This window comes from Aplysia californica, unplaced genomic scaffold (assembly GCF_000002075.1).
Source record: "Aplysia californica isolate F4 #8 unplaced genomic scaffold, AplCal3.0 scaffold00082, whole genome shotgun sequence".
Taxonomy (NCBI): domain Eukaryota; kingdom Metazoa; phylum Mollusca; class Gastropoda; order Aplysiida; family Aplysiidae; genus Aplysia; species Aplysia californica.
Window position 1 is genome coordinate 597,363 of NW_004797352.1, and position 23,634 is coordinate 620,996.

Genomic DNA, 23,634 nt, shown 5'->3' on the forward strand with positions numbered 1-23,634 from the left:
GCAGATCTAGGGGTAGGGGTAGGGTAGGGGTAGGTATAGGACTGGGGGTAGGGGTAGGGGTAGGGTTATTGCTAGGGGTAGGGGTATTGAGGGCTAGGGGTAGGGGCAGATCTTGGGGTAGGGGTAGGGGTAGGGTTTGCGTTAGGGGTCGACCACTATGAGACAGAGCAGAATAGAGGGCTAGGGGTAGTGGTAGTGGAGTGGAAGGTAAGTTGTGAGATATTTCATTGAGATTTAAGATGGTTAAAAGGTCGAGGTAGTTGTCATTCGAATAACCGTCAGTAAATACAAACTATGCACATTATTTGATTAAATGAGCTATTATAATGACTAGGGGCTAGGGGAGTATTCGAGTTGTAGTGATTGGTCAAACGCGCGTATGAATACTTGTTGGAGGATGTAAACAAAGATGGCGCGTGCAGGGACATTCGAGTGGATTTTTCTTATTCTTTTGTCGACTTTCGACGCAGTGGGTGCTTTTATATCGTGTTTAGAACTCAAATTATGTTTTTTGAATGGATATTGTAGAAAGCGTTTTAATTGTTAAGTGGTTAATAGTTTTTCTTTCTCAATTTGAAGAGAAATTAACACTTTTGCTGGCGTATTAATATTTTTCCCGATTTTTCTCTATTATTTTATTGTATTGACCCGGTCTGCTTGGATTTTACCTTGCATTCAAATAAAAAGCTGCGCCTTCAGATGTTTATGGAATCTGCTCTTGGCCTGTATATTTATGATAAGATAGCTTTACTGATTTGCTTTCACATGTTTAGTGTGTGTAATTTTTTCCGTCAAAATGTATTTTTCCCACCACCATCGCCATTTCTAACCATTGTAATGCATACTTATGTTCAAAATTAATCCTTGTTTCATGTTGTAATGTATTTCTTATTCAATTTCCTTCAATTTGATATATCATATGTTACATTTTGAGTGATGGTTATGCTTTTATAGGAAGTTATTTTGTATATAACCTGTGTAGCCGAATCGAGTCACAAGTTAATTACGTCTAGATCCCAAAACTACTTTGTCCGGAAAGAGTTAAAACAGAAAACGGCAGTTTTGTATTTGATCCTTTCTTTTACGGGCAGCCAGTGTAGTTCTTTCAGAATTGGTGTTACTTGCGCTGATTTCTTTCGTTTCATTACCAATTTTGCAGCTTGATTTTGGAGTACTTGTAATTTTGATAATTTTTCGGCTGTTAAACCGGATAAAATAGCACTACAGTAATCTAGTTTCGATAAAATCAGTGTTGTTACTAATGTCTTGGCTGCTTCTTCAGTTAAATAATTTCTTCCACTGCCAATTTTCTTAAGCTGAAAATAGATACGGTACTTTTGCTGAGCTGACTAATTTGGGAGGACAAAGACATATCTATCCAATTGCTCCCCTAGATTTTTTAAACTTCTTTTTTAACAAATGGTATGGTTATTGATTTCAATTTGTAGTTCTGAGAGATTTCTAATGGCTTTTGTATTTCCAAACAACATTATTTCAGTCTTGTCATCAATAAGTTTCAATTTATTACTGACCACCCATATTTTTAGTACTCGAATACATTTCTCAGTGGAATCGACTAAAAGTGATATTTGATCGAAATCCATAGATTTATCAATCTGAGTGCCATCGGCATAAAGATGGTAATTCATGCCATATCATCTTAAAATATCAGCAATAGGTTATGTATACATTGTTAACAAAACAGGTCTAAGAACAGACCCCTGAAGAACACCAAATCTAAGCAAAACATTATCAGAACACATGCTTCCAAACACAACTGTTTGTGTTCGATCTTTGAGATATGACTCAAACCATCTCAGGACAGTACCCTTTACACCAAACGTAGTATTTAATTTAGTCTCTCGAGTAAAATGTCATGGTCAATGGTTTCGAATGCAGCCGAAAGGTCCAAAAGAGTAAGAAGACACACCTTTCTTTCAACAATTAATTTTAAAATATCAATACAGACATTAAGCAACGCTGTCTCAGTACTATGGTGTGCCTTGTATGCTGACTGATAAACTTTGCTAAGATTATTTGCTTTAATATGCTGTAAGAGTCTGTAAGACACAACTTTTTCCAGAATTTTGGATAAGAATGAGAGATTTGAAACTGGTCTAAAATTTTAAAAATCCTTTTCATCAAGTCCAGCTTTTTCCAAAAGGGGTCAAACAGGTGCTGTCTTAAAACAATTTGGTACTGTGCCTGTGAGGAGAGAATCATTTACAATTAGGTTGATATGTGGAAGAAGTTCAGGTAAACATTTTTTTAAAAGGCTGGTGGGCATGGGGTCTAAGGTGCAAGTTTTTGATGGACTATCTAATACAATATTTTTTATTTCTTCTTTCGTTGCTGGAGTAAAATAATCGATGAACAGCCCCTTAAACTGATGGTAATTTGGGGCAATTGCGCACATTTTATCGAGCCCTTGCCTGATTGAGGTGATTTTACTAGAAAAAAGTCTGAAAAGCTGCTACAAAGTTCTGTATCGGTGCCAGGGGGTAATACTGTTCTACTTTTGTTGCCAAGCAGTTGACTAGAGATATCAAAAAGTTCCTTGCAAGTTTTAAAATTTTCAAATTTTGACAAAAAGAAAGTATACTTGGCCTTGGTGATAATTTTAGTAACAGACTTCTTCATAAAATAAATATTCCCTTATGCAGTTCAAGTCGGGTTTTGCTCCATTTTCTTCCCCTGGCCTTTTTTATTTTTTTGCAGCCTTTATTTCCAGATTAAACCACTTTCCAAAAGGACGATGAGATCATTTTAATTTTTTAACAGGAGCATGATCATCTAAAATATTCTTCATAATGGTATTGAGGGTTTCTATGTTAATAAGGGAATTCGTAGCAAGAGCATCACGAAAGTCACATTGAAATTTGTATAAATTTATATCTTCCAGATTACGAGAATGAACTGATTTTACTTCTTTCTTTGGTCTTGTGATGTTCAAGTCAAGAATCAGAAGAAAATGATCCGAAATGTCTTTGTCCAGAATGTTTACGCTTTTCACACGTTCTTTTCAATAGGGGAGATAACCCAATCTAGGATGTGCTGACTTGTATGTGTTGGTACAGTACTTGGACGGGTTGTTTTAAATAATTTTCTGTCTGCAGGTCGCTTATATTCTTAGTGCCAGGGTCTCAGAGCCAAAATAAAAATTAAAATCGCCAGTTATAATGAATGGTGCACTTTTGATCTTCAGAGTTGAAATTAAATTTAGAAATTCCTCCATAAAAGCGGATTATTTGATACAATTAACTTTACTCGGTAGAGGCCTGTATATGCAGCAGATGGTAATGTTTTGGGACTGCAGCTGGAAAGACATTAAAGCAGCCTCACATGAGTGACAGGGAATCTTTTTCACAGTGTAGCTTGTGCTAAATTAGTTCTATAAATAAACGCTACTCCTCGTCCTCTACGCCCGACACAAGGAACACACTTAATTAAATAATCAACTGGGCATATTGCTGATAAAATAGCATCATCATCTTACTCATGCAACCATGATTCTGTAATACAGAAAATATCGAGGTTCATTTCAATAATTAAATCACTAATTTAATTCATCCGCTTTATCGGTCCCCATTAGGGCTGTACCCCGGTAGCAAACCCGCTCGTGCTCACAAGCCCCTAGTTCAAGTCACAAGCCTCAAATCAGTAGGTCAAATCATCAAATCAAATCACCAGCATGATAAGTTGAGTCTAGCGCAAACTGTAACCTCCTTGGTCTAGTCTAAACTTCAAGTCCACAGCAACTAGCAATCCGCGAAGCCACTCATGTCAGGCCCCCTCATCATCCCCACCCTGCTTGCAATCCGCGAAGCCACTTACGTCAGAAAAAGAGAGGGGGAGAGTGAGAGATCTCGCCCACAGAGTCACTGCGCGGCGTGGCGCTGTAGTTTACCCGATTAATCGAGGCCTGCGCAAGCCTCAAGTCCCGTCCGCTGCCACAGGCCCCACAATTCACACAGTACTGATTTGCGCTAGGCTTACAGATTTGCCCCAGGACAAGCTCCAAACCTGACCTGCTGACTTGTACTGTCTCGATACACCGAGCGAGCGGCACGGGCTCGATGGCGTAGGACCGTCTTGATGGCGACAAGACAGTCCGATGTGTTCAAACAGCAAGACAGTACTGTGCGCTGTGTGAACTTTGAACCGTGGAGGAAGGGAGAGGCTGGGCTTGTTTTGGTGCAAGGCGTAGAGAGCTGAAGTTATTTTTAACTTCCCGCCGTTGATCAGCTAAGCGAATGGATAAGTGAGAGGGAGCGTGGTATTGTAGTAACAGAGACCTAGGTTTCTGATAATAATAAGAATAAGTAGACTTAGATTACCCTAGAATGGAGAACTCCAGGGGTCGTTGTGATTGGCTTTTGTATCGTATGTATGTAACCTATTTTGTAGATGTGTTACACTCACAGTGACATAATACAGAACATTTAGGAGACGGGCTAGGCCTACTTCAACCCAATGTCAGGGCCAACCTGGGCTGAGAGGGAACAACGCCCCAGCAGAAAGACGGAGGTTCTCAGTAAAAATTTCTCCCCATACGGGAATCGAACTGAGGTCTTTTGCGTGCGACGATGAAGCGCTTGGCTCGTGCACATTAAAAATAAACAGGCCTTAACATCATAAGAATAGCCGATCCAATATTAATTTTTAAGTGCATTGAATAGAGCTTTTTGTTTTTTACAACCGAACTATGAAAAAAACAACAACCGATCTTGCACTTTTGGTGCAAGCCTCTCAACGCAAATAACCAGAGAATCTATAATATGTACTGAGCCCACTGCCACGAGAGTTCGCGACGTCACGACACAGTACAGCAGGACTGTCCGCGAGTCACAACTCACCGGAAGTTCCCTCCGGTAGCAAGCGGGAGGCAAATCAAACCACAAGCCTGCTCGCAAGACTCTAGCGCAAGACTTCCGCTGCTTTACAAGCCTTCGATTAACCGAGCAGAATCCAGCCCTAGTCCCCATGGTTTTATGCACCCCGCATAATTTAGCAAAATTTGATCATTTTTTGCATAATTTCAAATTATTTTCCTTTATCATTCCTTGTTAAAATTAACAAAATCACATAATTTCCCATTTTTTGGCTCAGTTTGCATTATTTCAGAATTTTTCTTGCATAAAACAACGGGGACAGCTCTATTACATGACCTGGTGTTAACGCAAAGCTACTCTGACATTTGTGTTACAACGCCGAGCAATCAGGCACTCGTAAATTTTTGGGCACATATATATATGGAGTTATTGGTATCATCTTAAAGGTTATTCATTTGCCTTGCTTTCAAGGAAAAAAATATCCATTTATCTTGACAAGAAATCGAGATATTTGCGATTGAAGAAAGTGCATGGGGGTCGCCTGGTTTCAGCAGTAAAATTAACGAGAAAATGGCATCCAAAGTTTTGTAAATTTCCACAGCTTTAGAGTCCTCGGAAACAGCAAATTTACATTTTATTCCTTTAATCAAAGGTTTTCCAAAAAAAACCACATATAAAAGTGTTTTTGAATGGACATTCAAGGTGTTTAGCCAAAAAACAAAAATTTTAAAAATATGTCTAAACTGGCTGAAAATTGTCGATTTCTCGGATTTCATTATTTTGACGAGTGCCTGATTTCACCACGATGCCTCACATTTTGTGTTATTTCTAGCAAAAAGTTCCGACAGTCGATTTTGACAAAATTACTAATTTTGATTCTGTTTTCCAGTCTACTGCTGACGCATGAATTTTGTAAGTTCTGAACATTAGACTAAACAACACAGGGATTGTCCTTTGTTTTTGTCGCCTACCTCTTTTCTTTTTTCCAAACTACCAAGCCAATCATGGCGAATTGAAAACTGATCATTTTGTAGAAAACATGTGTAGCAACAGAAAGAATTATACTAATTGCAAATTACACTGAGGGTATGCAGTACTGCAGGGGGAAAATGACAAACTGTAGAGTGAGTGGGCTGTATCAGAGAAAGCAGGCTGAAGGGCTAGAACACTGATGGCAGCTGGATCGGAAAAGTAAAATGTCAGAGAATGGGTGTGCAAGGAGTGAATGAACTGAACTTGGATAATGCAAAAAAGAGTCGAGTGTATCTGAGCATTCCGTGGGTGAGGATGGTTTGTTTTGTCTGACCAGTTTGAAATCTTTTAGAAAAAGATATTTCTTAGAATATTAGGCAAGTGCCATTCCAGCAATGGACACCAAAGTTGAAGGCCCATACTTAAAGTTGATCAAATTTCTAAAACCCCCATAATGAGGATAGATTCAAACTACTCGGTAAAAAAGACTTAGGCGTAGCCCTATAAGAAAACAATTTGCGAGGAACCACTAAGACAGACAGTCTCAAGGAATTCCTTCGGTGTGAGAAAAATAGGTTAATGTACTAAGAGCACAAAAACATAGAAACTGAATCTTTCATTTCTTACATATATATAAAGTAATACCTTGAGGTGCCTTAGTATTTCCCAAGAACACATCTAGAACATCCTGTCCAAAGATGACCAGCTGCACATTTGTGAGAGACTGTGGCTTTCCTTCTCCAAACTTCTTTATGGTGCCCAAAATTTGTTCCTTCATTTTGACGTAGGTGTTGGGTCGAGCTGGAATAGAAAACCTTACGAATAAAGATCTGGCCTGAAAGTGGAGTAGACAAATATGAAAAAGTAGCATATTCTAAAGAGAAGCATCATTTTGATGCAATAAATAGAGTCATCAGCTTACACCGAAAATCTGTACTGAGAACACACAAGTTTCACAGATATCATTTATAGTGAAAAATAATAAAGGCTTTCTCCTTCTTTTGAGGAACCCACAAGCTTACATTTTGATGGTCATGTCTCACTATCAACAAAGTGTGAAACTGAGGCCCTGTCTGCAGTAAACAATAGATTATGGTGAGAAAAGTTTGGGGCGTACTATAGACCAAATTGTGAAAAGAAAATTTCAGAACACACTGAAGATTTTGTAGTCTACTACTCTCACAAAAAAGTTAAGCTTTACATGCCAGTGCCTAAATATGACCATAACAGACAATAACTAGCATAACAAAATGTTCAAGAAGTTCTGAAATTTTGTAGTCCCAACAATTTGATGTCAAGACTAGATTTAGACACTAGCATATCACTTATCCTACATTCCTTTCTACATGATCGGGGGGGGGGGGGCAAAAAATAATACTGAATGATAAGACTATCAGTAGAAATTTTCAAATATCACGACTACTCCACCTGTAGGGAGACTTAGCTCTTCAAACTTTGTCTGACTTTGATGAAAGGTTCCAGGAGACCTTGATCATAAAGAAAGTTTAAATCAAGCGACAGATATGAGTGTCCAGTTCTCGAAAAAAATGCTGTCAAATAATAAGCAAAAAAAGTCTAAAAGTCAGTGGATTCAATTGCTCATCAGGAAATCTAATCACTAGTCACTCGTTACAGAATAATAATAAATAATAAATTTCTCGTATGTAATGACAAAATAATGAGAAACAAAAAATCGAAAGTATCTACGCATTCTCTGTTCAGAGAGTTAAGTCAATGACACCAGACCCATCCTTTCAAGCTCAAACTCCTATACTGACATACAGGATGTCCCAAACTCGAAGACCGCCAAAATAATTAAAAAATAAAAACTGCTTTAAATACAGCACAGTCCTTCGGTAGAAACACTGTACAAAGTCTCCCAAAGACTAATGCAAGAGTAGCGGGAATCAGAGTCACTATAAAAATTACCAAACCAGCATCGAAGCAGAAAAACTCGACAAGAAGGGTCAGAGTCATTATTCGGTGTAATTTGCTCATAAAAGACAGAGCTAAATGTATTTCAGGTGACAATATCAGATAGAAATGTGAAAACAGACAATATTTTACTAAAGTTAACACTGATGTTTTTTTATATTCCTTTGAAATCATTATAAGATATTCTCCTGTAAATATTCAGAATGATCAAGTACTGTTTGTCCTAATCAACTCTAGAAAAAAAAGAAAGTTAGACACTGCTACCACAGGAAATCTTAAAATCCTAAAACATTGCAATGTGCTAAACTACCACAAGGTACTTTCACTTTAAAGACATTTTTAAACATCTGTTCAGATAACTTTCAATGAACACAGGATATGAGTTTTTACAGCCTCAAGAGAGTTAAGAAGAATTTTAAATCGGTAAAAGTAATCTAGGTAATTCTTATTGCGGCGGAACTTTATAAAACTTACCTGTTCCAAATGCAGGCATTGACACAGATTTCAAACCAAGTTTGTCAGCTTCGTTGAGTGCCAGAGCAACACCTTTGTCCCAGCTGTGTGCAAAGTGCTCCATACTCAAGAAGATAATGTGTTTGCATTGTAGACCATGTGAACCCGTCACAATACACTTAGCAGAAGCCATATTGTTCTCTGACAGAATATATATAAAGATATACACCAGTTAGAAAATAATCACGCTAAGAACCATTGAAAATGAAGACGGCAAACTGGGATACTTTAGTGTTAACTTTCTCAAAATTCTGATTTATAATTCTATGAGAATTAACGTGTGTTAACTTAGGTTTCCATAAAAAAATCTTAATACACATGAACCAAGCTCCAAACATAAAACAACCCCTGGATATCCATGATTATTGAAAACTACATATCAACAGGTCAGCTCTACCTCTGAAAAAGTAAGGAAACAAAAAAACAATCCATGAAGACACAGACTAGTCTATTTTCATGACAGAAACCGCATTGGACACATTCCAATAATATCACAAACCAGGAAGAAAAGATTATCAGCACACACATGACTTGTAATTCAATTAATCTTTTTTAAGCTTACAGCATTATTTTGTCTTTGACGTAATGCTTGTATATATGTCTATATTTATGATCTCAAATAACTTGCACAGTTAAAAAATGCAAACTTGATTATGAGGCTGCTTAACACAGGGACAAATAACCTTACAGTTATCAAATTTAGTCTTCACTGGTACCATCAATTAAGCATCTTTGACAAATTGTAAGATACAGACATCTAGATGATAAATGTCCAATATAAAACTCCATAAGCAGGGCTGCCCACCCACTACCATGTTTAAGAAATCAACAAAGAAAAAATGACTTATGTGGCTTTAAAAATCGTCCTATAGCCATGGATAGCTTTTTCCCCTGGGGTATAAAGGACAGGGATTGCAGGTTCAAGAATGAAAGTAATATAAACAAAGGCATGATGAAAGAGGTCTCCGTAAGCTTGTCGTTGCAGAGTTAAGGGAAAAAAAAAGGGGTGGGGGGGGGGGGGGGATTAAGTTATTGACTGTGAGCTTGAATCTTGTAAAAAAAAAAAAGAAATGATGGCACAACAGAACACATCACAAGCCTATGATCCTGATTGTGTGCCATTACGCACCACACTGCATGTCCCCGCTGATAGTTTCGAGTTTCAAAAAATGATCTGGATTTTTAAAAAAAGTTCTCTCATTAACCTGGGCAGTCACCCATAATGCAAAACAGTAAAAACTTCTTAATACATTGTGAAACTAATGTTTGTCTTAACCCTGGGTTTGGCGTTACTGATATTTTTTCTAAGGACAAAGCGGCACTGAGCCACTAGCACTACAAGGGCTCTATGCACAGAGGGTGTTAAAGTTAGACAGCTGCACATGACAGAGTGACGTAGACAGTTGGAGTTTCAGTATTTTTTTTCCAAAAACCCTAGGAGGATGAAAATGGATTTGGGTATCTGAACGGCAAATCAATTTTCAAAAATTGTAACCAGGGTTGTTATGATTATATTTTCCTAAGATTGAGAAAAAAATCCTGATAATTCTACTAAATTTGGATTGATGGGCAGCCCTGTATAAGCCATCAGTAACAGAGAAAAGGACATGAGAAGTCCTACAAAAATCTTCATGAACTACTAGTCATACAATGGGCACCACTTACAACAGTCAAGGTTATGACAGGATTTTATCTATAGTAGACTTATTATAAACCTCTGCATCCGATCTCTTATAATGTTCAGTAAAATATTTCTTTTATAGCGGGCACTCCAATAGACATGCTCGGCTATAACAGTGGTCCAACCGTTGACAAAATCCAATTGAAAGTAAACAGACAGGACAGAAGAAAAAAGCAAATGAAGCAGAACAATATCCAAAGTGGCAAATTGCTCCTCCGCGACTCACAGTAGGCCTTTAGAGGTGGATTGTGTACACATTATTATGTGTCATACCATGTGTGCAAGGGATGGAAGGAGAAAGCTGGATGCACTTTGGTGTTGATGCAAATCCAGTCAATGACTAAGTGCAACCTTTGTCTGACACAACATTGTTACACAGTCTCCCCCTGAGGTTGCGAGACTTGTAACATGAATAATAGGATCAAATGAAAAGTACATCTACTGCATCTATATGAGTGTGTTCCTTTTCCTTTCAGTAGAAACTATTTGATTACGAATAGCTGTAAAGCATACAAGCATGCTGCAGACTCTTGCAGGGTAAGGATATGCACTAAAAGCAATTACATGTATTACTGTCACCCATGCATCAAACAATATATTATGTCTAGTCAACCCCCATAAGACTAAGAATAAAATATATTAGAAAAAGGAAGATAAAGATGAGGAGCAGAAAATGTTATCATAGGTAAAGAAATGGGCTATAACTGATAAATCGGTGGTATGCCAAGTCAGTGTGTAATAAAAATGATCTCATATGTTAATCATTAGTTAGAGTGTACGTAAACTTGATCCTTATCTTTAAAAAAGATTCGGCTATAACAGCAAGGTAAAACATCAGTCCCAGCAGTCCTGTTATAGCCAGGGCCCACTGTATTTGTTTCGGGATGTTTATAAATGGAAATTTTGTTTTACTATTAAGCCATGGTATAGATCAGATGGGGACCAAAAATATTTAGTCAAGAAATTATCCACTGCATTTTTGACATTTTGTTATACTTCTTGGGTCTACTTGTCTCTTCCTCAGAAAGTAACAAAGACATACTTTTTGCATTGCATTCGTCCTGGACTGCAGAGCCACATTTCTTTAAAATAGTCTTTGACACAGCACCTGTCGCAAAGAAAACAAACAAAAAAGTTAAAACTTTATCAATATTGTGTACATACAGTAGCAAAGTCTGCACAGCAATGATTCACAGTCACCTGGGCCCTAAGCTTCAGAAGAAAAAGAAAAAGGACAATGATAAAGTATCCAGCAACTTTTCAGTTGTCAAAGGCCTCATTCTTCTATCAGCTTTATATCAGACTGAAATATAACGTTTTGCCTGAATGTCGAAAAAGATTAGGTCGAAAGGGGAAAGAGGAATATATGATCTGATTTACAAGAAATTAGATTAAATGCACTGCAGTGAAAGCAAAATATTGCCTTTGGTGATTCAGTAAAAGAGGGTCATTCCAACTTCTTGAACTCACAACGCAACAACATAACAAATTTCCAAGACTTTTGGGATACTTATCACCACACCAAATTGACCTTTTTGGCCAATCTAAAATAATTAGATCATTTATTCTTATGATTTTGAAGAAAACTCATTTTGAGACGCATGCTATTGTTATATTATAAAACCAAAATTGATGTGAAAATAAATCCATCAATTGCACAACAAATAACATTTATCAAGTCACTATATATGAAAAAAAAACCCAACTCAATACCTGAGATAAGCACAAAAAAAAACTGCCTCTTTTTTTTACATTTCATAAATCAGATACCAAAGGAGATGCTCGATAGGTGACAAACATTAATACTTTAAAAAACCCAAACAAAATATAAACAAAATGTCACAAAACTAAAATGCATGTTTAACTATGTTTGCACCTTTATTCTTACGATATGAAAAGATTTCAATTCTCAACATTTGACAAGAATCAGCATTATACAAAAAAAAGTATCCGTAACAATGATGCTTATTACGTGACATCTTGGAAAATGCATTACTAGATCAAAAATGCAAAATTACAAGCAATGATATAGTTTTAATATTACACGAATTTAGACTTTACATCAATAACGTGTGAAGTTTAGGCAACTTTACAGCTATTTTGACTAAATTTATAAACTTTCATTCTTTGGATCTCCAAATTCCTCCATTTAACAACTAGAATTTCTTGTCTTCCTGAAGCTCATAAAACCAATTTATTTCAGCCATAATTCAACCATTTACAATAAAAATTATATATGTGTGTGTATGTGTGTGTGTGTGTGTGTGTGTGTGTGTGTGTGTGTGTGTGTGTGTGTGTGTGTGTGTGAGGCAGCGCGGTGAAATCAGGCACTCGTCAAAACAACGAAATTGAAGAAACTGGCATTTTTCTGCAGGTTTGGGAATTTTTATTGAATTTTTATTTTTTGGCTCAACACCTTTCATGTCCATTAAAGAACACATTCCTGTGTGAAAGGCACTGAAAAAGTTCATTAAAGGCACAAAAAGTAAATTTTCTGTTTCCACAGACTCTCAAGCTAAGGAAATAACTAAACTTTGGCAGCCATTATCCACTAATTTTACCTCTGAAACCAGGCGACCCCTACCTCCTTCAATCTCAAATATCTCGACTTGTATTCAAGATTACTGGATATTTAAAAAATCAAAAGCATGACAAATGAACAACCTTTAACCCTATCCATACGCCCTGGGGTCATTTTGTACCTCCGGGGTTGTATTCTTCACATTTTTGAATACTTCTAGTACGAAGATCTCTTTGAAACTTTCAGTATTTCTCAAAAAATCATTTTGACAGACTGCTATGCAAAGCGCACGGATTGGACTAATGAGTAAATTTCCTCTTTGAAAGTGGTGGCACAGAGTTCCCAATGTCATATGGATACGATAGTAAAACACGATGTACGGATAGGGTTAAGATGATACCAATAACTTCATATGACCAAAAATTGAGGAGTGCCTGATTCCATCATGTCGTGACACACATATATATACACTCGAACCTGCCGTGACGGCCATCTGTACAATACGGCCACCTGTACAAACGGCCACTTTCCATTTTCCCCATTGTGTTTTTTTAAAGATATAATTTAACTTTAAAACGGTCACCTGTCCAACGCCGCCGCAGCCACCTTATTTGATCAACCCACAGTCAAATTTGTCTGCCTCAGGCGGCCAGGCATGGTCACTCATTGCCCTATGCTTTGTCAAAAAATTTTGAATCAGTCCCTCATGCTGTGGACGGGCCTTCATAATTCATTCACCTGTCGTTATTGTTAGTCCCTCCAATGAATGTCCAATTTGACTAATGGCTAGGCCTAACAATGAATTTTCAACTGCTGGTTGACGTTGACGTGAGCTTGCGACAGAAGCGTCACTTGTTCTCCGAGTGGTGGCAACCTGGGTGTTTGTTTTACGATGGCACTTGGTCTTTATCGTCTTACTTGCATAATATTTAGTTTATTTTACTCTTGCACAAAATCAGCAACAATAAGAAAGCTAACCAAAAAAACCCAACAAAAAACAAAACCAAACCAACAAAGCAGCAATACAAAAAACCCTTCTTACACCACCAACCCACCTTTTACAAAAGAAAACAAAAACCCTTTTGAATTAGCCTTACGGCAGTCTAAAGCTTGAGATCAGCCCTGGTTTGGACCTCGGAAGAGAATGATTTGCTTTCTTCATTTTGATCAGTTCTGCCTAAGACGGCCACCAGTGTTATACAGCCACTTTTCTCCTTGACAATGGGTGGCTGTTTTACACAGGTTTGACTGTATAATCATGTCAGATTAAATTAAAAATCATTTTCAAACAATTTTTACCAAGGGCAAACGAACTCGCAGTGACTTAGAAAGTTCTCATATCACCGATAAATATCAAACAATCAAATAAACACCCACCTAAAAAAACTATATCCCAAGAAAACAGCATATTCAATGCAAATTGTGATGCCTGTTTCAAAATATACACAAGTGATACATGTTACAACAGTAGATCAACATAACATGAAGTCTGTCCCGCTTACCTGGTCTGGAGGGCATCATTTTGAAGTCCATTTAAAAGCAGTAATGGGGTATGGAATTTATAAAATTAGAAACGACAGCCAAATTGAAAGAAATATCCAAATACGGGGTTGGCAAACACCTCCTCACTTGTTACATCATGGCAAAAATTGGACCCACCACAATAAAATGCATTTTTTAAAGCACAAAGCCTCATGGTGGCTTCAAATCTCAGACTTTTCTATTTGTGAGGCGTGCTGACAAAATGAGTTACTTCTCGCAATCCGCACATGGAGATATTGGCTAAAAATCGACATTAAGGTCAAAATTGTAGATTTTCAATTCATGCCATATTCTTTAACCATAACCTGTCTTTTATTATTTTATACTTATAAATTGTGAAAAGTTCACCTATAAGCATGTTGTATCTATTTCCTTATGGCTTGAATCTGAGAAGTAACTCGTTTTGTCAGCACACTTCACATTTGTCTCATCCATAGTATACTGGAGAACGGGAGGTTTATAAAAATTCACTTCTGCAGTCAAATCTAAACACCATGCCTGCAATGTGACATTAGAATAACAAGCATTACAGACTTCTGTTGAACGTTTTTATATATTGCTTTGAACAATAATGAGGTTTGTCATTTAAAATTCACTGGCGTAGAGATGAACCCTTTTCATTATAACAATGAAATCTTGAGCTCTTTGACTTTCATGTCTGTCCTGTTTCATAAACAATATGTGAGGATCTGTAATTTATCCTTTTGTAAGGTACAGAAAAGATAGGTATATTTGTCATCACGATAAAATACTAAAGTTTCAGTATGGCTTCCATCAAAATGCATAGTACTACTGTCTCTGTGAGGTCTTCACTTTTTGACGGAGGCCTTGAATTAGCAGCCTTGACCTTTTTTATGCTGCCGGTTGCCATGTAAATACACTTCGTGTCTGGAGGACAATACACTGACACAGGAAAAAAACCACAACAGAAATCTTTGACGAGCAAAGAAAAAACATCAAGATAGAGGAATTATTAGAAAAAGCAAACAAACTAAAAAAACACCACAAAATAAAAATTACAGCCAATCTAATTGGCAGTCGACACTAAGAGAGTTAAATACACAGAATGTGTGTTATGACGCAATGGAATCAGGCGCTCGTCAATTTTCGGGCATATGGAATTATTGGTATCATCCTAAAGGTTATTCATTTGCCTTGCTTTTGGAGAAAAAATATCAATTTATCTTGAATAGAAGTCAAGTTGCGATTGAAGGAGGTGGGGTTGTCTGGTTTCAGAATTAAAATTAATGAGAAAATGGTCGCCAAATAAGAGTCATCGGAAATTGCAAATTTACATTTTTTGTGTCTTGAATCGTTTTCCCATAAATTCCACACATAAAAGTGTTTTTGAATGGACATACAAGGTGTTGAGCCCCCCCAAATAAATTTCTTAACCGGCTGAAAAATGCCAATTTCTCAGATTTAATTATTTTGACGTTTGATTTCTATGTGTAGAACTTTGTATCCAAGCACATGATGAATATCTTTAAAGCAGGCCAAGGGGACAGTCATGAAATGGAAAGTTATTTTGTATATTTCAAAATGCCATAACTTCTTTAATATTGAACTATATGTGTGTGCGCCTAGAGAAAGGTACCAAAAGTTGCTCCAGACCGTTTCGAGCTAGAGGCTGATAATGACAAAAATCACTTTTTTGACCAAAATGTGTTTCCATAAAAAATGATAGATCCACCATTTTTTTACAATGTGCTCAAAGGGTTTTCATTGATTTGACTTCTAAGTACTTCATTTTGAATTATTTTGAGGGTAGGATATAATAAAAACGAATAATAAAAATTGCTTTTAAAAGGTGTTAAAATCTATTCTTGAACTGAATGCCAAATTGGAAATGAGTTTTCCATGAATAATGCATTAAAAAAATAGCTTTTTAAAAAAGTCTGTAGGCCTATGTGTTTTCACCCTTGTTAAACTCAAAAGCTTATTTTCTCAAAATTGTATCTTTATACCCTACCTCGCAAAATTTGCAATATCTCAAAAACTACTTGAGGTATCTAAAAAATTCAAAAACCAATGTGTTCAGCATTGAATTTCCCATTTAAAGTACAACCCTCAACTCAAAATGGTCAAAATCTGACTTTTGGTACCTTTCTTCAGGCACACACACAATATGCACAAATCCGATTAGAAATCTTAAAGAAAAAATGAGCTCTATTTATAGGAAAGCTTAATTTCCATAATAATCAATTTTAAGAATAGTTTGCTGTTCCAATGCGTATTGATTTGCACATTTTGTGGCTCAAAGAGAGTTTTTTTATGCATTGCTTTTCTATCGAAACTCAACAAGACACAACACAAGACACAATACTTGTCACTGAGGACAAATAATACAGATAAAACCAGTACTAGTAAAAATGCATTAAATAATTAGATCCAAACTGAACCCCAAAATCTGTGGGTCCGTCAAGTTCACAAACAACTGTACTATAGCAGCCAACACAGAGAGAACGAACTGTTTCTATATGACATAATAGAATATATATTAAGGCCACACAGCTCGACAATAATATGCTCCATTTACTGTGAAGTCTCTCACCTGACCCAGAGAGGTTCATGGTCTCTTTTAGTCCAGCAACAATCACATCACAACTCTGAGTTGTGATATCTCCTTTCTGTATTTTCACATCCAAAGACCCATATCTAAGTGAAGGAGAGCCCCCTGCAAGGAATACACAAAGAAAAACATGAATTATTGAACACGCAGAATCTCGGGCACAAAGTAAGTTACACATATTAGTCACTACTGTAATTGTAACAGTGGGAATATTTTTTTAATCAACTTGTCAAAACAAAGCTTTATCTCTTTTACAAATCTGCACTGCTTATTTTGGGAAAAGTCATTGACGAATAAATCACTAAACATTCCAAACATTCCCACTGTTTGTTCACTATTTGTATCCCCCCACCCCCCTCCCCTTTTACTTTTCAGAACAATAGCTCATATAGTCATTTGGAATGCCTTTGCAGGACAAAGATAAAAAGAAACTTTTTTCACATTTGTTGTATTCATATATATCATCCTTCATGATTAAATGAATGTTCTGCCCTGAGATGAAGCTACAAACATAGACTTTATTTTGCTAGATTTCCACACTGTAAGGCATGAAGGAAAGAGATAGAATGCATTCAAACAGAAAAACAACTGAAACATAGAGCTTCACACTCTCATTGAATTGCATGTAGCATGACAAGTTCATGAAGAGGGAGACAAAATTGAAAAGTTGTAGTGAGTTATCTCTTGTCTGTAATGCATGTTTTCAGGTTTCAAAAGTCAGGTGGAGGATAAGCTGTAAGCACCAGGTTACTGTACGAGATGAACCCCCTTTCAACACTGTTAGGTTGTTAAAGAGGCAGGACCTTTGAATTTAAGATCTCCAATAGAAATGAGCCAGATGGGTTGAGCGCCTTGAAAACTCAACAAAACAACAGGAGTTCAAGAATGCTCAGTCATAGATTCGAACTAGAGCCCTCTCATCTGTTGTCTAGCATTAGAGCAACTGAGCTAACACAGCATCCAAGATGAGTTGTGGCACTAAGTTGCTTCAGTACAGACAATGCTTTGTCAACTCATAAGGCCCAAGGGTCAGAGTTCAGTAAAACAGTTACGCGTTCCAGGTTGGAAATCATGGCAACTACGAACCTTGTCTAGGAGTAGGAGAAGCTGCAAGGCCATGTCCAGAACTAGCTCTTTGGAAGGCCTGAAAATGAGAAAGGAAAAAAACAGAAAATAGAATGTGAAATTGAGTGGTCATATCACTAGATATCTCCAAACAAAAAACAAAAAAATCTCACAAAATAATAATTTGAATTCACACACAGGATCAGCCTTCTATAATGGACAGAACAATGTTTTGTATGGGGTTTCAGACTCTAAATTTCATTTTTAAACATGCCCAAATCTACCACAGAGAAACAATTATGCCAAAAGGTTTGATGTGTATCATATTTTATCAAACGTACAACTTTGTTATTAGACAAAATTCTTTACAGTAAAATAAAGTGTGCAAGAACAAAGTCTTGACAATTTCTCTTGGGTGTTTTCTTCATTCTGATAAACAAGACCACAGTGAATGCAAGATAGATTAAAAAGTTTCTCAAAGACCCAAGCGCACTCGAGTAATATTACAAAGCGCCAGTCAACACTAACCAGCCTAATGACTGAAAACAGCACACGCTTTACCTGAAGCACATCCTGAGACCTCTCATGTATAACAAGCACCACTGACTGTAAGGAAGATGATGGATTATCCACAGCAAACTGCCTGATGCTATCCATAATGCACTTTGCAGAATTATCTGAAGAGGATACATGAGATATCATAATAGTACGTGGATGTATCACGAGAACATCAACATAAAACAACGCTTTTGTCCTATTCCTAGAAGGTTCAGAAAGCTTAGGACAGAACCTTGAACATACTTAAGATATTTTGCAAATCTGTATCTCAAAAAAAAAAAAAAATCTAATACTGATACACAGGTAATTTTTTTTTTCTCGAATATTATAACATCATACTGAAAATTGAAACCACAAACTATAGATCTAATAGGTAAAAAAAAACCCATTAACACAATCGCTGACTAACCAAATTCCGAATTAGTAATAGATCTAGATATCATTATGCCTTTTTCAAGTAGTTAGTAAAATATAGTCAGAATAGTTCAAGACGGCCACCCATTTTTGAGTACATGTCTTAAAGTGGTTCAGTGTCTTGAGTGAATTATGGTATTTTAAAATGCCTAAAGCAGTTCATTTTCAGTATGACTTGGAGTAATGTTGGCATTTTTATACCAATTCTTCTTAGTACTTCTTTATTCTTAATCTTCTGTCTGCGTGATATTCTTACAGTTCTTCTATAAATTCCATTTAGAAAGCTATAATCCTTCTTGTATCTTGTTCATAGATTGTTCAGGTTTCATATCCATATTTATTTCACTGGGAACATATTAAAGTGCTTCTTAGAATACTTATTTTCTTAAATTTATGCATTTTCAGATTGGTATCATCTTTTTAAATTTTGATGTTGTAATTGCAATTCTGAGTGTAATCTCTGTGAAAGATTAGGACATGAGAATTGACCTTCATAAGCCCAGAGAATGTGATTTTCAGAAGCTACATCCAGCCTAGTCTAAAGAAATGATTTAGGATGCAACAATAGGAAAATATTCTGGGAAACATTATCTTCACTTCTATTATATTATTGGGACACGGTACAAGATAAGCATAGCCTGCTAATGTCAAACCAGACGAATATATACATATTTTGCCTTTGATCTCAGTCTGATATCAAATCAAGTTGGAAAAGGAAAGAAGTTTCTTCTGTTCTTTTTTCTCCCCTTTTCCCCACCAATCTACTGTTCCAATAGCAGACTTGGAAAACAACAACCCCTTCTTGTCCACAAAACAGAACTTAGAGTTTACTAGTCCTAGGTAAAGCAAAGAACAAATGCCTGCCATTTTAAAGTAATTCATCTTATAAAGCATTTCATTCCACTAGAATGTCATAAACAAAGTGACAAATCATTAACCCCTTTGTTTCCTTTATGATATATATCTGGTAGATCACAAAACGTGTAATTCTTAGCTTCACCAAATTGGCATGTATTAGTTTACTGCTAGGCTTGCCCTCGATTGATAAACACAGGTCTAGTCTTGTTGATGACAGCATGTTCTCACACAACATAAACACCAAAATGACTTAAAATGGGCAGAAAATTTATAGACTTAGATTTGCAAGTTTTTCAAAATTGTGGCTAAAATGGGGTAGGGAATGAGTAAAGTGATACTATTGAAGACCTGGGGGCCAAAATATGTCACAAAAGGTCTAGATCTCGACCAAAAGTCCACTAACATGTCTCAGACACAAGACTGCTGTCCTGGCTAACGAGCTTAGTTGAAATCAGTGTTGACAGCAGGAATGCACACTCCTGGCAATGAAGGGTTTAAAGTATTGAGTTGAGCCAGCAATACAGTCATAGGTTACTTTCCAGAAAAACATTCTGGTTTGCAGCACAGTTCAGAACAGATTGGCCTCAAGTCTGAGACCCAACAAAAGCAGTTTGCCTGGTCGCCAACTAAAAACAGTAGAGTTGTGAACATGTGGCTTCTGATATAAGAAAGAAAATTAGAGGATGTGGGTTGCAGTAGAGACTTATTTTCACTGGCACCTTCTGGAATGATAGCATTTGTGTGCATGTATATGTGGGGTTAAGGGGGTCTATTTTGACAAGTTCAAAGCTTACCACCACTCTGAATCATTAATACTGGCTTCTCACACTTAGCCACTTCCCACTTATCTCAGCCTTATCACTTGTCCTACTATTTTCTATTTACAAGTTTTGAGACCAAAAAAAAGGGTGGAACTACACTTTACGTAGGAGCAATAAAAATAATGTGCTTGTTAAACTTGACGAGGAAGACCTAACCTTTCTGCTTAGGAAAAGAGCTTTAATAACACATACAATACTGGCAAGCAAAATTCTCAAATGAATAAGAAGACTGACAGCTTTTGAAACTCTATTTGCAATGCTGTGCTTTGGGCCGGAAATTGGGATGGGCTGAGGCGTAATTCTTCGGCTACTTGGGATCAGAGGTAGTAGCCCCTTTTCTAAGTATAGTTACTTAGAAGGAGGACGAACATGAATTAAACTTGGCAACCAATCGGAAGAAAGGACAAGCTTACTGGTTTTCAAAAATGAAGAGGAGCTGCTATGTCGTTGTTGACAAGGCAGGTGCTCCACACATCTTTTATATTGCTTTAAAATACCAGATCTCTGTATGTAGCACATTTTATGTACCAACTTAAAATTAACACTCATCCTGAGATTTTTAACATTTAAATCCATAGTTCTTAGAGTTTTACTTCTCTTTTGTTTAAGCTTATTGTAAAGCAATTTGAAAAAAAAAATGTTTCATTACCATCACTAGCTCTATCCATCTCAATTGAACATTAAATCAATTGAACCAACCTGCAGGATATCTCAAGCCTCCAGTTCCCAGAGCACACAGAGAAATAGAAGCTGCCTGCAGGGAGCTGGCTTCCTTCAGGATACTGTCCACAAGGGCCTTCAGCTGTCAAAGATTACAGAATGGTCACTACATCAAATGAATGAATTTCGTACAACTAAAATGAACAATAGTACTTTCTGTTAAAAACAACAACAACAAAAAGATAGACCTTTAAGAAAACAGAACAAAAACACCAAGCCAGACAAACGAAAAAAAAATGGAGTGAGCCATTTCTGACTCGTAATTGGACTTCTCAGGCTGATATTTTTTGGGTTTGGCATTTTCGTACTTTTTTGAGTCGGAAATACTGCTTCACTGAAAGATGTTCCAAGCTCTTGCCAAACCTTTCATTATTTTTGGTTTGATCATTTTGATTCCTTCTATTTCAGGTACTGGAAATTATTAGTAATGTAACCTTACATAAAAGATTCGCAAAAAAAAAAAATTAGAATTGATGCAAGAAACTAATTCCTGGAAGAGCATAAAATCTGCTACATTTTTGTTCCCTAGTTTTTTAAAGTTTTTTTAAACTGAAGGTTTTGGTAGTGTCAGAGCTTGGCAAAGTAAAAGAAAAAAAACAACAACCCCTCCACACACACACAAACAACGGACCTTCTTGTGAATAGCATGGTCATGGTCAAAGGTCATTGATATGGTTTGCATTCATAGGCTTATGTAAGAAGAATTTCAAAACAGATTGCACTAATTTGTGACATTTCTCATTTGACAATGTCACACCCCCTGCACAAGCAGATATGACACATGGCATCAAAAAAGTTTTTCGCATACCAAACACACTTCAAAGACATGCTTTGAAGGCACAGTACTGTTAAACCTCCACGAGACTTTTTAAAAACAGCAAATTTGACACACTGGAGTCAGCTAAGGCACCGATGCAGGTTTCACATCAAATGCTTTGTCAACTGTAGCAACACAAAACCAGCAATGTAAGCAACAACATTTTCTAACAAATGGACAAGTGTGCCAGACTAGTCACATATGTGCAGTTATCATTATGACAAACTGAATTTTCTTCAATCTCTTTCATTCTGTTTTTTTCTGTGAGATATGTATATTATGGCTGAAACAGAAGGCACTTCATCATCAAGCTCAGCGACTTTGCTAGAGACTGATATTTCTAAAAACATTTTTCGTAGGCCTAAGTGTTTTACGGCACTCGCAACTGCATAGCTTCATATGAGCAAGCGGGACACATTAAATATTTTCAGTAGGTAGGGGGGACCTTTAACGTGCGCAACTTGCACATGTGACCTCCGAGATTTTTTCGCCCTTGTTGGAGAAGGCTAGGGGTAGGACAAAACTTTTCCGTAACCACTCGGATTCGAACCCGGGACCTTTGAATGAAAGGCGAACATCTTAATCTCTAGGCCACGAGAGCCCCCCAGGCCCAAACGCAGCGCAAACTGCAATTTGGTCGACATTAAGTTTACAACTGAGAGAACTGAGCTGATCTCACAATCATGGCCGACCATCGTCTGCTGCAGCTTCACATTACGCGACTCGCGCCCTCTCCTATTAATAGTTACTCCAAGCTTGTACCCATTAATAGTTGCTGGCAGTTGCTGCTATCGGTTAACCACTGTAGTCATCGGGGATCACCGAACGCACAACCAAAACCCAACACTGCCATGTCTATCAGGTCTACGCAGGTAGACCGAATAGATATGACTGAAAATAAGGCTATAACGTGGAAGTACTTTGTTCTTCTTTACTTGAGTTTTTGAATGGACAAAATTGACCCAGAAATACTGTGTGTGTGAATTCTTAAAGTAAATATATTGAAATAGAGGGTTCAGTGGAGTTGAAACTTGAACAAACCCAATAAAACTTTGAAAATACACTATAACACGATCCCTAAAGCAATCTCGACCAAACAAAGACACGATGAAAGTTCATTTAGCGATCTATCATAATATATATTTATGTCACTGGAGGTGCTCATACTTTTAAACTGACAAAATAGTAGGGTAATGATTGAAAACCCAGCAGAACTATAATGGGCGCAACAAATAACTAGGTCATACTATATTCTTTTCCAATATTACATTTGCGTATTTTTCCCAGATCATTTTGTAAAGATATTTTTTTAAAGGAGTTTTTAAAAACATATGTGTTATGATGTAGTGGAATAAGGGGCTCGTCAATTTTTGGGCAGAGGGAGGTCTACACCTTGGAGAAATTTACCATGTCCCCTTGAATGTGCTAAATACATATGTACAATCAGCTGATCAGAGCAAGGGGCTGATAATTAACTGTAATTTCAAGAATTGCTCAAGAAAGATCATGAGGCTGAATGCAAGATGATGATTTAATGAAGGGCTGTTACATAAAACATGTGCTCTTCATTAGTCATGGAATACACAGATAAAAGGAAAAGGCACCAGTTCATAATTACATTTTATACCATACTTGGGGCTGTTTTAACATTGTACTTTTGGTAAAATAAATCCTTATATATAGGCCTAATTAAGCCAATTATATTTCACACGTGAAATAAAACAATTTGTATAAATTACTCTGCGCACTATATTCGCCAACTAGGCTAACCTTCTGTAAGCAAAGTATAGAATTGAATCATAGTATCAGTATT

The 23,634-nt window shown here is 36.8% G+C and overlaps 1 protein-coding gene across 4 annotated transcripts in view; it reads right to left on the reverse strand.

Moving 5' to 3' along the window:
* LOC101848576 (protein mono-ADP-ribosyltransferase PARP14) overlaps positions 1–23,634 on the reverse strand; it is an 89,780-nt gene that overhangs the window by 26,236 nt on the left and 39,910 nt on the right. For all 4 annotated transcript variants that reach the window (XM_035968780.1, XM_005094453.3, XM_013080346.2 and 1 more), the window contains 7 exons: positions 20,984–21,086; positions 18,195–18,310; positions 17,655–17,712; positions 16,551–16,673; positions 10,976–11,041; positions 8,214–8,393; positions 6,450–6,605 (listed from right to left, as the gene is read on the reverse strand). In XM_035968780.1, coding sequence (XP_035824673.1) covers positions 6,450–6,605; positions 8,214–8,393; positions 10,976–11,041; positions 16,551–16,673; positions 17,655–17,712; positions 18,195–18,310; positions 20,984–21,086 — 802 coding nt within the window. The remainder of the gene's footprint in view (positions 1–6,449; positions 6,606–8,213; positions 8,394–10,975; positions 11,042–16,550; positions 16,674–17,654; positions 17,713–18,194; positions 18,311–20,983; positions 21,087–23,634) is intronic.